Source organism: Theropithecus gelada, chromosome 3 (assembly GCF_003255815.1).
Source record: "Theropithecus gelada isolate Dixy chromosome 3, Tgel_1.0, whole genome shotgun sequence".
NCBI classification, from domain to species: Eukaryota; Metazoa; Chordata; class Mammalia; order Primates; family Cercopithecidae; genus Theropithecus; species Theropithecus gelada.
In genome coordinates, this window is record NC_037670.1 from 132,452,158 (window position 1) to 132,466,075 (window position 13,918).

The window sequence follows — 13,918 nt, forward strand, 5'->3', positions numbered from 1 at the left end:
ATTTTTTACTTGCTAATATGTTTGCCTAGATTTGAAAGAGTAATAACATCAAGTTGGTCATTTTGAACAATTGGTGTTAAAAGCAGCCGTGAAAGTGGGTTTTAATTCAGCAGGCAAAGTCTAGAGACTAAATCTGTGCACAGATACATCTCCTCTAGTCTTCTTTTTGCTTTATCCATCCTGAAACCAGTTTCCATAGCCCTTTACTTCAACCCTCTTCAGTCTTTCCCTAATCGTCCTTTGACACACCCAGCTAGTGGCATCACAACCCTAGATGACCAGAGCTGACCCTTCGACAACACAGGTTTGAACTGTACAGGTCCCTTCTATGTGGATTTTCTTCCACCTGTACTACTCCAAGACAGCAAGGCCAAGCCCTCCTCTTCCTCCTCCTCCTCAGCCTACTCAACATGCAGATGAAGAGGATGAAGACCTTTGTGATGATTCACTTCCACTTAATGAATATAAACATTTTCTCTTCCTTGTGATTTTCTTAATAACGCATTCTTTTTTCTAGCTTACTTTATTATAGGATACAGTATATACTACATATACAAAATATATATTAATTGGCTGTATGTTATTGGTAAGGCTTTCAGTCAACAGTGGGTGATTAGTATTTAAGTTTTTGGGGAGTATAAAATCATATGTAGGTTTCTGACCGCATGGGGGGTTGACGCCCCTAACCCCCGAGTTGTTCAAAAGTCAACCGTATTTACCAGTGTCTCCTCTTTCTGCTGCACTCTGAGCATATGCTGTTACCTCCTTACTACACAGAGGAAACAGACCCCAGCAAAAGGCCTGGAGGTTCCTACTACCTGCCTCCCAAATTCCAGGTTCTCAAGTCTTACCACCCATCCAGGACATTTAGTGCTCAAGAAGGAAGAGGTATTGGAGTGGAAGAGGTATCCCATTGGTAAATCCTCTAACCTCACAAAACTCTTCTGCAAATTATGCTTGCTTTCTTTGCTCTCTTCCTCTCAACTCACATTTAAATGTGCTCAAGTCTCTCTCATCTATAAAATCACCTCCTCAATCGCACATATTCCTCTTGCCACTGCCCTGTCTCTGCCCTTTGACTTCTTGATAGCCAAATTTCTTAAACAATCATTTCCTTGCCATCACCCCTGCCTCATCTCCCATTCACCCTTCAAACCAATGCAATACTTCTCCCCTACCCCATCCCTAAATGTTAGAGTTCCTCAGGGTTCTCTCATCAGCCCCCTCCTAACTCCACACCTACTTCCTAGGTGATCTTGGCCACACTGGACCACTGTCTGAATGGGTGCCAGCATCTGAATTTACATCTCCTGCGCCCCTGTCAGTCGTGGGCTCCAGATCTGCACTGATATCTAACGCCTATTAGTTGCCCCACAGGCACTGCAAAACAAACATGCCTGAACCCCACTTTCCTTTCTGTGCTTATTCTTGGTAAACAATGCCACCATCTGCCAAGCTGCTCAGTGGAGAAAACTGAGGGAGGTCATCTTTGACACCTGCCTCTTTGCTATCAACACTCTTGCCTAACGCACGTCCCCCACACATCAAATCACAAGCCTGGCCAATTCCTCCTCTTAGATGTTTCTAGGGTGCATTTATGGCTCTTTGTTCCCCTGCCACTTCCCTAATTCAGGCCACCTGGATGATTATAGTGGCAACCCAACAGATGGCCCAGTGTCCACTCTTGCCACACCCAATCGATTTTCTACACTAAAGTCAGAGTGATCCTTTTAAACGCCGTTTGTCCAGATAATCTCCTTCTTAAAACTTTCCAGTGGCATCCCATTGCCTCAGGATAAAAATCTGAACTTATTTTTTTTTTTTTTCATTTTGCTATGCTCCTCCTGCTCATCCTCTCAACCCCATGGTCCTGAATATGGGAGGCACTGCCCCTTTAGGGAGCATTTTGGAAATTCGTGGAGGTGGTTTTAGTTGTCACAGCAATAGAGTGATGTTTATTACAGGCATTTAGCAGGTCGCGGTCAGAAACATGGGACATTCTCACAAAATGGCCCCTACAGCTTTTGAAAGTTCCATTGGATATTCATGAAGGAGAAAACCCTGTTTATAGTTTGAGTTGAGAGCCTAACTCTATGTTTTTTAAACATGTTTACAACACACCTGCTTTCATGGCTGTCTCCCCTGCAGTGATTCTATCTATGTGAGCATCTTCCTACTTCATTGCATATGCTGGTGTATTCATGCCTGTACTTGAACATATTGAAGTCTGATGATTTATTTATCCATTACTTTCCTTTTATTTTTCTTTGTATTAATATTAGCATATTACATTGATGTTATTTGGAAGTCATGTGCGCAGGTAGGCTATGGTGCCTATGAATTTCATTTCAGGATGGTAAGGAATATTAGAAAATATTTATAATAAAAATATTTTTAAAAAGGGGGCATGGGGTTGGGTCAGATGAGGCTGAGAACCACTGCGAGAGTCACACTGAGCTTTTTGGGTCTCTGCCCTGTCACAGTTCCCAGGACCTCTAACCCCATGCTCTCATTGCCTAGTTGTCTGCGTCTCCCCTTTAGTGAATAAGAACCGGGGTGGCAGGGATAATGCATGTTTTGTTTACACTTATGCCTACCACAGTGTCTAATTTATAGTAGGTGCTTCATAAAAATTTATTCAGTAAAGAATATTTACAGGTCTACTAGTGTATTCTTAAGTTGATATGAAAATGACTCTGTGCTCTCCAAACACAAACCAAGTGGGGAGAGATGAAGAAGAAAGCCAGATAGGCTGGGGCTGGGGATGAGGGCAGCCAACCAGAGATTATTTACAGCTCTTCGTCTGAGCCATTGAGAGTTGGCCATTCTGGGAACTGAGAAGATGAACCAGATGACAAGAGTCCCTGTCAGCTATACGATTTTTTTTTTTTTTTTTTTTTTAGACGGAGTGCAGTGGTGTGATCTCGGCTCACTGAAACCTCTGCCCTCGGGTTCAAGTGATTCTCCTGCCTCAGCCTCCCCAAGTAGCTGTGACTACAGGCAAATGTCATCATGCCCAGCTAATTTTTGTATTTTTAGTAGAGACAGGGTTTTGCCATGTTGGCCAGGCTGGTCTCGAACTCCTTATGTCAGGTGATATGCCCACCTCAGCCTTCCAAAGTGCTGGGATTACAGGCATGAGCCACCGCACCTGGCCAGCTATAGGATTTTGTAATGCCATGATTCACTTCTTCTACTAGAAACTTTTAAGGACTTTATGTTTACCAAGTATATTCCATTCCATGGCTTAAAAAGAAGAATGGCAGTTTTATATTCTAGAATGCCTAATATATTTTTTACTCTAAACACAGTTTTATAAATGCACGTACCATGTAATCTGGGTAACTGAAAACAAATTTCAGTGATCTCACAGTGCTTGCCAAACAAAAGGCATTTATGCAGAAGGAGCACCGTGGTTAAACAAAGGTTTCCTTTGGTCTTCTTGGTAATGTCCCCTGGTCTTAGATGCAAATGTTAATCTGGCTGCAGAAAAGAATCAACTTTGAAAGGGCTGCGTCCCAAGCAGTCAAGTATCTTATCTTCCCTCAGCAACAAAATTGGTTGTATGGCATTAATCATGTTAGTCAGTAACAATGAAATGTGCAAGGACTTTCTCCTCCTGGACATTTTGGGTCAGAGACCATAGTGCACACTGTAGGTGCCCGGCCTAGGTATGCCTTGGCAGGCTGGTGTACTCATCCTGTAGTGGGTGTGGCACTGGCTCCTCAAGCCTCACAGCTGTTCCCTTCTTCAGAAAACTGCACTCAGCCACCTGGTCCAGGGGTTTATGCACTCACAGTGGGGCAGATGGTGGTGGTGATGAACCTGTAGCTGGGCATATATAAGGCACCCCTTTGCCTCCAGGGAGGTTCAACTGTGTGGTGCAATCCAGGCTCCAGAGCTCCAGGTGGGATCAGCCTGAGGCCACACTTCAGTGGAGATCACATCCTTGCTTGGTTCCTTCCCCTGTCCTCCCCTATTTTCCTCACTCCTCTCCTCTCAGGAACACACCCTCAGTAAATCACATCAACCTGAGTCCCTGTCTCAGCTTCCGCTTTAGGGAATCTGACCTAAAACAGGTCTGGGCCTTTTCCCAGATTTCTGACAGTTACCAATTATGGGTTATTCTCTTAACTTTTATTTATGCTTCAGGTTTTCCAGAGTTATATGTAAGAGAATGATCGATTGAAAACTAATCAAATTCAATATTTTATTTTATTTATTTTTTTGAGACAGAGTCTTGCTCTGTCACCTAGGCTGGATTGCAGTGGCGTGATCTTGTCTCATCGCAACCTCTGCCTCCCAGGTTCAAGCGATTCTTGTGTCTCAGCCTCCTGAGTAGCTGGGACCACAAGTATGTGCTATCACACCTGACTAATTTTTGTATTTTTAATAGAGACAGGATTTTACCATGTTGCCTAGTCTGATCTTGAATACCTGGCCTCAAGTGGTCTGCTTGCCTCAGTCTCCTAAAGTGCTGGGATTATGGGTGTGAACCACCATGCCCCATCTAAATGCAATATTTTAAAATTAATTCCAAATTATTTACTTATTGCATCTATCAAACATCATTGTAATGATTTTATATACATGTATTTCTTCTGTATTAGGCTGAGAATTATTTTTTAATAAGGAACCATATTTTACACCCCAGGACCAGCATATTTTCTGGCCCGTATATACTCGGTGAATGAGTGGATAATTTGGATGAATACCTTTAGTATAGCATCAAGTGATACTCTTTGGAATTTACAAAGTTTAGAAATATTTAGGACATAGATTTAAAAATCAAGGTATGTCGACTGTTATAAATTTGAGTTTCCTGATTATTATAATAACAGTAATACCCCTTAGTGATCTAGGACTTCATTAATTTCTTCCTTTCTCTTTAATTTGCTGGGGTTCCCAATTTTTGGCATTTTCTCCCCAAATTAAACCTATCAGATTTGATTTTCTTCCCTTTGTACCTCATATGTTGGTTAATGAGTGTGGTTCTATTTAAAACTCCTCAGTGGAGAAATGGATTATATGGTTAGGGAAATCATGACAGTTTAAAATTCCCAATTAAGAGTTTGTTTCTACTTTCTACTTTATTTCTACTATAATATGGTAGAATCTACCAGGTAGATCCTCTCACCTGAACTGTTACAGAGCTCTCTAGGTACAGGATTTATAACACCTTTGATTATGGTTGCCAGATGAAATGTGGCTGTGAAGTCTCTGTGCAACTACTAAACTCTGCCTTTTAGCTTGAAAGCAGCCATAGATAATATATAAACAAATGGGACTGGCTGTGGCCCAGTAAAACTTTGTTGGGCTGTAGTTTGCCAATTAAGTCATGGTATTAGAAGATTCTCACAAATATGCAGAGATGCAATTTTAGTAAAGAAATTTTATTTTTATCCATGAAATTACTTTTTAAAAATCCCACACAATTCTATACAATTCTGTTGAAGTTGGGATGAAACTGGTACCTTCATACAGTACTAAAGATCTTAAAAATGAATTGGGAAGGCTGGGCACGGTGGCTCATGCCTGTAATCCCAGCACTTTGGGAGGCCGAGGCAGGCAGATCATCTGAAGTCAGGAGTTTGAGACCAGCCTGACCAATGTGGTGAAACCCCATCTCTACTAAAAATACAAAAATTAGCCAGGTGTGGTGGCGTGTGCCTGTAATCCCAGCTACTCGAGAGGCTGAGGCAGGAGAATTGCTTGCACTCAGGAGGCAGAGGTTGCAGTGAGCCAAGATCATGCCACTGCACTGCAGCCTGGGTGACAGAGAAGATTCCGTCTCAAAAAAGAAAAAAACAATTTAATTGGGGAACATGTTCCAGAAAATATTTTGACAAATTATTTCAAGAGCCATAACACCTTAGGTGAAGTAGGAAAATATTTTAAAGTATTTTAAAAAATATGTATCAAATATATATAGTAGTAATATATATCAATATAAGTATATTTCAAATGTATCAAATATACATAGTAGTAAAAAATAGAAGCAACTTATATGACCAGGAAGAGGGAAAATAGATAAGTAACTTAAGTAAATCTACTCAATGCCCAACTTTGCCCAGGGACAAGCCTGGGTCTGAAGGGCTGTGCAGAGTAAGAAGTTTGGAAGGAATGCCAGTCGCCCCACTCTGTGGGGGAAAGACGCTGGAAGAAGTCACTCAGGAAATATTATGCATGGTTTCTAAAGATAAGAAGACGGCATACATACCATAAGAAAATGCTTATGATGAAGTGTGAGGTGAAAACAATTGGCCTACAACATTGTATAAGCAATCTGATTTCAATGATACAAAAGTATAGGATGTATAAAATGGGAACTTAGAAAATGATAATGATTAATGTGGTTGGATTTCTTCCACACATTTCCTACACCACCAGGGTGCTGTCGTGGCTCAGGGCAGGGATGTGGAAGCAGGCAGGGTGGCTCTGATTCTAAACTTCTCACTCAGTAGCTCTGTGACCCCGTGCCTCTGTTCTATCACCTGTAAAATTATGAAAGTACCTGCCACACAGGGTTTCTGTGATTAAAGAATATGTAAAATACTCCAAACCATTACTGGGACATATTGTTATATAAGATTTGCAAATGCTATTAGTTGGCTTTTATAATTGAGCAAATACATTTACATTTTTTAAGAAATATTTCACTAGTGAGTCTAAAAGTAGTTATAATGGTACTTAGTAGTGAAGACAGCACCCACAAAGCTCTGTGATACTTACGGAGTCCACCAGGACGTGTGAATGAGTGTAGGACTCTCTTTCCAAAGGCTGAGAAAAATAGACGTCTATGGAATATTGTACATCTGGTTCTAAACAGATGGGTGTGGGAAGCAGCATGATTCTGTATTAAGAGAGATAAAGCAAAAATTCAGACCACAGAAGCACAATTATATTAGCTAAATGGCCATAGTATTTGGTAGCATTGCACTTGTGCTGGGCAGTGACCTACACTGTGGGCCTGAGGCCAGTGTAGGTCTAGACCAGCACAGATGGGTTGGTTGGATGGTAAAGTCACGTTCAGATCCTCTGTGGCTCTTCCATACGATTGTGCCAAGTATCGAAGTCTGAGAAACTATTGGCTATGGGTTGTTATGACAACTCTGGGGAAAGGATGGGACAGAGGTCCTCATCCCATCTCTCATGTTAACATCAACAGGATCTCAAAAAATCTCAAAAAAAATTATTTTGCGGCAGGGCGCTGCAGCTCATGCCTGTAATCCCAGCACTTTGGGAGGCCAAGGTGAGCAGATCACCAGATCAGGAGTTCAAGACCAGCCTGGCCAACATGGTGAAACTCCGTCTCTACTAAAGATACAAAAAGTTAGCCGGGCATGGTGGAACGCTCCTGTAATCCCAGTTACTCAGGAGGCTGAGGCAGGAGAATCACTTGAACCCAGCAGGCAGAGGTTGCAGTGAGCAGAGATCATGCCATTGCACTCTAGCCTGGGTGACAGGGTGAGACTCTGACTCAAAAAAAAAAAAAAAAAAAAAAAAAAGAATTATTTTGCCACAAGTTTCTATTGGGGCAAAATCAGTGGCCTCAATATTAGTAGGCTTTTACCTCAAAGATTCTCATCTATTGAGAGTAATCAAGCTGAATGTTTTACTTTTATTCTTGTTGCATTTTGCTTTCTTATATTTCAAAGCCACCTGGGGACTGGAAAAGGAACACTCAAGATTTAGAGTCAGGATATCCTGGCTAGAATCCTGGTTCTGCTACACATTAGCGATGAGTTTTCAGTAAGTCATTTAAGTATTCTCCTTCTCAATTTCGTCTTCATCTGATAAAGACAAAACCTGCTGTACTGAGCTGTTATAAAGATTAAAAGTGATAATAAATGTAAAGCATAGTGTAGCACACAGTAAGTGCTTAATATATGTTACAGTTTTCTTCAGTCCTCCTCTTTCCCCACTTAGTTCCCAGATACAAATTACTGATAAGTGAACAAAATTCTAAGAAGCTTTCAATGTTTGAAGACAGGTCTGAAACATACCTGGTAGCCGCTGGTAAGGCAAAAGACTGAGGCTTTGACTGTGAAGTCTTGGGTATGCAGTGCTCACTCCCTCGAGAGGGGTTCACCACGATCTTGACAGTCCAGTCAGCTGCAGACTAGACAGGCATGACATTAAGGCATGTCACTGCACGGATGCAGGAAAATGTTTTGCACGCACATACATATAGCTAATGGAAAGTGCATGAACTTGAATTTGCAATCCATAGGCCACTTGGCAAACAGTTTTGGAATTGAAAGAGTCTTAGAGGTTCACTCCCAGGCCCAACTCTTTGATGTCTGAATTGTGATCCAGGCAGAAAAAGCATTGTTTCTCATGGGCTCACGGGCCTGGAAAAACCTTAGCTCTCCTGACAAGCCTAATCCCTAACCCCTGTTTCCCAGGGAGTTGACTCATTTATCATGGCTCTGGATCACAGAACAAATAATAATAATTTGGAATCTTTTACAAAAGGAATCTATATATTGGGGAGATACGCAAATTTGCTCTATTCTGAAGTCTTACAATTTGGAAAAGCTTTTTCAGGGTGTCAGGGTCATGTTCTCTCTATAGATATATTAATCTATATTTATTTTTAAAGCCTTTCTTATCATATTCACTGAGCCAAAGTTCATTGACGTTCCTTGGCTTTCATTTGTAAGTGAGAAATAGAGAATTACGTCCTATCATGCATTTCAAAGCAGATCAGCTGCTCTGGGCATGTGGCACACCATGACAGCCTCCAGAATGTGGTCCCCAGTGGGGCTTGGGAGCCTCTAAGACCACACCCCCTCCAGCCATATCAAACAGGTTTCAAAGGAGATGTTCAGTGGGTTTCAAATCCAAAGGAAGGTTAGGAACTATTGGTGTAAATCAACTATTTTTCTAATTTGGCTTGTATTCTGTTTTAGATATTTCTTAAAAGGCAGGCAGCAGGGGGTCTAGTAGTGGGAAACAAGAGGGGCAGTTTGCTTTTGGTCTTTCTCTTGTTGCAGGGTAAGATCCAAATGCAAACAAATGCCTCTGCTGCATCACCTGTGAGTCTGAATCTCTGCACATGTGCTGGTTTATTAAATTTTTACAAGAAAAGTACCAGGAGGGCAGGATTTGTGTTATTTTGGCTATTTTTCTTATACAAACAGTCACCACTTCCTTAAACCTGGTACCTTAAATGTATAACTCCAACTGTAGCTTCACTCCATGGGCTACAACATGCATGCATATGGGTCACTGTGCTGCTTCAATATCTTTAAGAAACCAGCTTTATAACGCTCCCCAGATGTTCGCTTTTTACAAATCTTTTTCTGATGAACCTATTCTAGCAAGGCTGAAATGGAAACAGTTCAAGAATGTATTTCTGTCAGCTTTTTACCACTGAAGTTGGAGAGTTAAAGGATACCTGGGTTTCATAGCGAATGGCAATGGTGAAGTCCACAGGAAAGGGAATGTTGTTGACAGCAAATCTCAAGCCAGCCCCAGGGAGAACCCTGGCAAATCCAGGTCCAGTCCATGTAACAGGGTTCCCAGGAACTGACTCTCTTAAAACAATGTGAACAGCAGGACTCTGGCCGAAAGTTTCCGAGCCCTAAAATGGGAGAGGAATGTAAACAGCTTTGCCTACAATCAAGGCCTGAAAGAGTTCAAGAAAACCAGTCCCCCACTGCACCACCCCCTGTATTTCCTGGTGTGTATACGATTCATATGAGTCACAGATGAATTATTCTAAGCAGAATACAGTCCAGAATCCAGCTGAGAATAATGTGCTAATACTGCAGCTTTGGAACATATGTTACTGTATAGAATGATTGATTTGAAAGCAGTGTCCCGGAAAGCAACTTTAATTTTAAGTACCCCTTGTGCTAATGAACTGAGCAAATTCCACATGGATAACCTTGGGTTTTCTCAGATATGACTGTGGAGTTCTGCCCAAAATATGGAGGCTATTCCCATGCCCACTTTAAGGATTTTGCCTAATTGGGCATGACAATGAGAAAACCCACATGGATTTATTTTCTAGATATTTCTTCCATGCAAAATGAGAAATGCTCCTCTTCTATCTGCTTGGGAGCATGTAAGTATAAAACTCCTAACATGATTAATTAGAATCCCTGACGGTCTCTATACTGGATGTCAGCCTGAGGCCATCTGGACCCTGTAGATAATACCTCTTTAATTACTTTTGCATCTGCCTCTCCACACTCACAGCCTCCGCTCAAATTCCTCCTCTTGTTACTTTTGCCTGTGTTGCTGCAATAGTCTCTTGGCACTGTTCTCTTCTCTCTCTTTGGTCCAATACATATCATGTACTGCTGCCAACCAGGCATCTCAAACTCTTTCTAACTGCCAACAGAATAACGCCCAAGTTACCTAGCCTGGAGTTCTAGTTGCTCTGTGATCTACCCCAAACTGCCCTTCATTTGATAAATGGTTAGTAACAATTATGTGCCAGCTCCTGAATTAGGAATGCAAAATAAATAGGACAGAGCCTCTGCCACAGAGGAGTTTAGAATCTTGCATCTGAGGCAGAAATGTAAATGAGAAATTGTACTGTCAGATTGGGTTTTAATAGACAGAAGTATATGTAAAGTCATCCATATGCAATGTTTTTCAAACATTTAAAAAACAAACAAACAAACAAACAAACAAAAAACTCTTGTGAGGCTGGGTGCAGTGGCTCAGGCCTGTAATCCCAGCACTTTGGGAGGCCAAGGTGGGTGGATCACGAGGTCAGGAGTTAGAGACCAGCCTGTCCAACATGGTGAAATCCCATCTCTACTAAAAATACAAAAATTAGCCAGGAGTGGTGGTGTGTACTTGTAGTCTCAGCTACTCAGAAGCTGAGACAGGAGAATCACTTGAACCTGGAAGGCAGAGGTTGCAGTGAGTCGAGATCACGCCACTGTACTCCAGCCTGGGTGACAGGGCGAGACTCTGTCTCAAATAAAATAAAATAAAATAAAATAAAATAAAATAAAATAAAATACCCTTGCAATTGCAGTAGACACCATAGGTACCCCTCCCAAATCTCCTTTAGCTGTTTGGTGCACCCATCCCCCAGTTGCTGTGTGTGTGGCTGCTGACAGCTCACAGTTGAGCCTTGCTTTGGAGGATTGCTCTTTCATATCTCCCTCCCTAACCACCCAACACTACCTCTGGGAGCTCACAGCCAATGACTGATTGAGACAAGGCTGACCAGGTTGTCTCAAGTGGCAGGACAACTTTGCCTGCAGTGTATGCCCCTGAGCTCCTCTGAGGATCAATTCAAGGTTTGTTTTACCTGAGACCACGTCTCGTTCTGCTCTTTCCTTTTCTCTATCTTTTATCCTTCACTCTCTTAAGAGTATTCCTGAAGAACATTTCCTTGAAAAATCACATGCAATTGAATCCCATCTTAGGCTCTCCTAGGGCACCTGACTTGACATAATTAATGCCAGACAGTTTACCTAAAAGTAGATCCTAAGATGCAATTCTGGAGGTGGATAATTTACTGTTTGGCTGGCAGTGAGGACCATGGTGGGTGACATGCACAGATGATCCCTGGCATGAAGTAGTGATACAATTGCTAAAACTGTCACCTGTGGAGAAATGGGACAGAATACAGGCAGGGAAGGGGAGGCACTGACTTGAGCAGTATTTCTGGCACTGAAAGATATGGGAGGCATCCACATCCTTTGATGTTCCAGTAAGAACTGTGGAAATAGGTGGCTGTTGTTGAATGTCTTTGATGAGAGAAAATGACAGGGTCAGGACAATCAATCACCAATGTAAAGCAAAGTGTGAGAATCAGAGGGCCTCCCTGGGGCATGTTTAAAGAGACTCTCATCTCCTTAAACTAGAGGGCAAGAAGAGCTGAATATTCTTCACAAACATTAATTGTAAGAGTTGCAGAACTTCAGAGAAGAGGCTGAATTATCAGCCTAGGTAAATTACTTATATAAAGATAACTGTCTATTGGGGAAGGGTGTATACCCATAATCTTTCAGTATTAGTGGATACAGAATCTGAGCTTATGCTGATAACCAGGTATCCAAAGTGCCACCATGATCCCCTTGTTAGAATAGGGACGTATGTGGGTCCTATAAATGGACTACTGGGCCAGGTGCCTTTTATAGTGACTTCACTGGATTTACAGAACCACCTATTGATAATTTTCTTCAATTCTTGAGTATATAATGGAATGAATCTGCTTTGCAGTTGGCACTGGTTCTTTGACTTGTGGGTTAAGAGCTCTTGTAGTAGGAAAAGACCAAGTAAAATCCCGTAAAATGAGCCCCAACCCCAAACCAAGACAGTACATAAAAACACTATTGCAAATCAGGGACATCCTCAGAGTGCCACTCTCAAGACTTAAAGGATGAATGGGTGGTGGTTCTCAACATATCCCCATTTAAGGCACCAGTCTTGTTTCTGCAGTTGTTGGATGGATCATTGGCAGATGGAATTACCACAAATTTCATCAAGGTATAGTCCTACTTGCAGCTGTTGGGTTGGATGGAGTGTCTTTACTAGAGCAGATTAATACAGCCTCTGGAACATGCTATGTAGATATTGATATGCAAAAATGTTTTCTCTTCCATACTTGTAAGGAAAAAGGAACATCTGCAGTCCTTTGATGTTTCTATATTGTCTGCAAATGTGGTGGGGTGGAATGGTGGTGCTCTATTTTCCAACAAGGGCAAGTGGGTTCCTTCTGTAGTCTGAGGGTGCTGAGGAGAATACTTGGGAAGGGCAAGAGGGTATGTTCACAGTCTTGCTCCAGGCCTACTTACTTCTCTTGTTCTCTGTCACAATATAGCCCAAAAGGATCTGGACCATCAATATATTCTATGAAATACCACATTAGTCCCCTACATTGAGGGCTAGTGAAGTGGGTGCCTCGGGCCAAGGTGATATCACATGACTTCCCATAGTGAGAACCAGCTGTTCTGTGGCCTTGGCCAGCACCCTTTTCTGAGGGCTGAGTGTCTAATTCACCACGATGGGAAAATATAATATCTCCTCTGCATAATAGATCCACTTTCCAGCAAAAGAAGTTCAGCAGTGGTCATGTGATTTTGGGATTCACTGCCCTTACACAAACCATACTACCTGGAAGATGCTGACCTGAGATGGCAGTGCATTGGGGCCCCTTAAAGATGCAGCTGAAGCATTAGCTTCACAAACTTGGAAATGAAGCCCAAAGAGATGGGCCAGTGCTATTTGGGATGTTATGTACTCCTTAAATCAAGGCATTTATTTGATGCTGTGTCCCTAATAGGCCGAATACATGGGCTTGGGAGAACCAAGTAGGGTTAGCCATGCCCACTATCACTCCCAGTAACCATGGGAATCTGGGCTTCTTGTCACTGTAATGTTACCACTCTGTGGGTCTAGAGGTCTTGATTCCTGGAGGGAGACAGAGTTCCTTCTGCTAATCTTAAAGCTATGGCTGCTACATGGTCTCTTGGGCTCCTCATGCCAGCAGACCAGTAGTCACAAGAAGGAATTACCATAACTATAGGGCTGTGGCTATATCATTGGGACATGAGGAATATGTATGGCACTGAGGTGATCCACTGGGGCATCTTTGGTGCTCCCATACATGTGGTCTGATAAGGCATGCAATGCAGGGCCTCCAGCCCATGAGGGATGAGAGTGTGAGTCATCTCAGAAGTACCAGTTGAGGATGAGGGGAATCTAGAATGTGTAGAGAGGAGGGAGGGAGATGGTATCAATTATAGCCTTGGGACCAACTGCAGCAGCTAGAAGCTGTAGTTTGTCTCACTAGTGTCATTTTGTAAATTTCCTCAGGAATTATGACTAATCAGAATCCTGGAGAAGCTGTGCCTGCATGGAATGAACTTAATGTAAGAAGCAAATGGGCAGGGCCAGCTTCATGGTTACCTAGGACCACCCCCCAACCCCTCAAAGAAAG

At 42.2% G+C, this 13,918-nt stretch overlaps 1 protein-coding gene across 2 annotated transcripts in view; it reads right to left on the reverse strand.

The window, feature by feature from the left end:
• The window catches only part of LAMB4 (laminin subunit beta 4), a 108,116-nt gene that overhangs the window by 49,209 nt on the left and 44,989 nt on the right, over positions 1–13,918 (reverse strand). The window contains exons 15-18 of one of the 2 annotated variants that reach the window (XM_025379851.1): positions 9,404–9,589; positions 8,007–8,122; positions 6,733–6,853; positions 5,373–5,768 (exon numbers count right to left, since the gene is read on the reverse strand). In XM_025379851.1, coding sequence (XP_025235636.1) covers positions 5,574–5,768; positions 6,733–6,853; positions 8,007–8,122; positions 9,404–9,589 — 618 coding nt within the window. In that variant the 3' untranslated portion in view covers positions 5,373–5,573. Of the gene's footprint in view, positions 1–5,372; positions 5,769–6,732; positions 6,854–8,006; positions 8,123–9,403; positions 9,590–13,918 lie in introns of those variants that run through there. The other variant, XM_025379850.1, reaches the window with a different exon arrangement.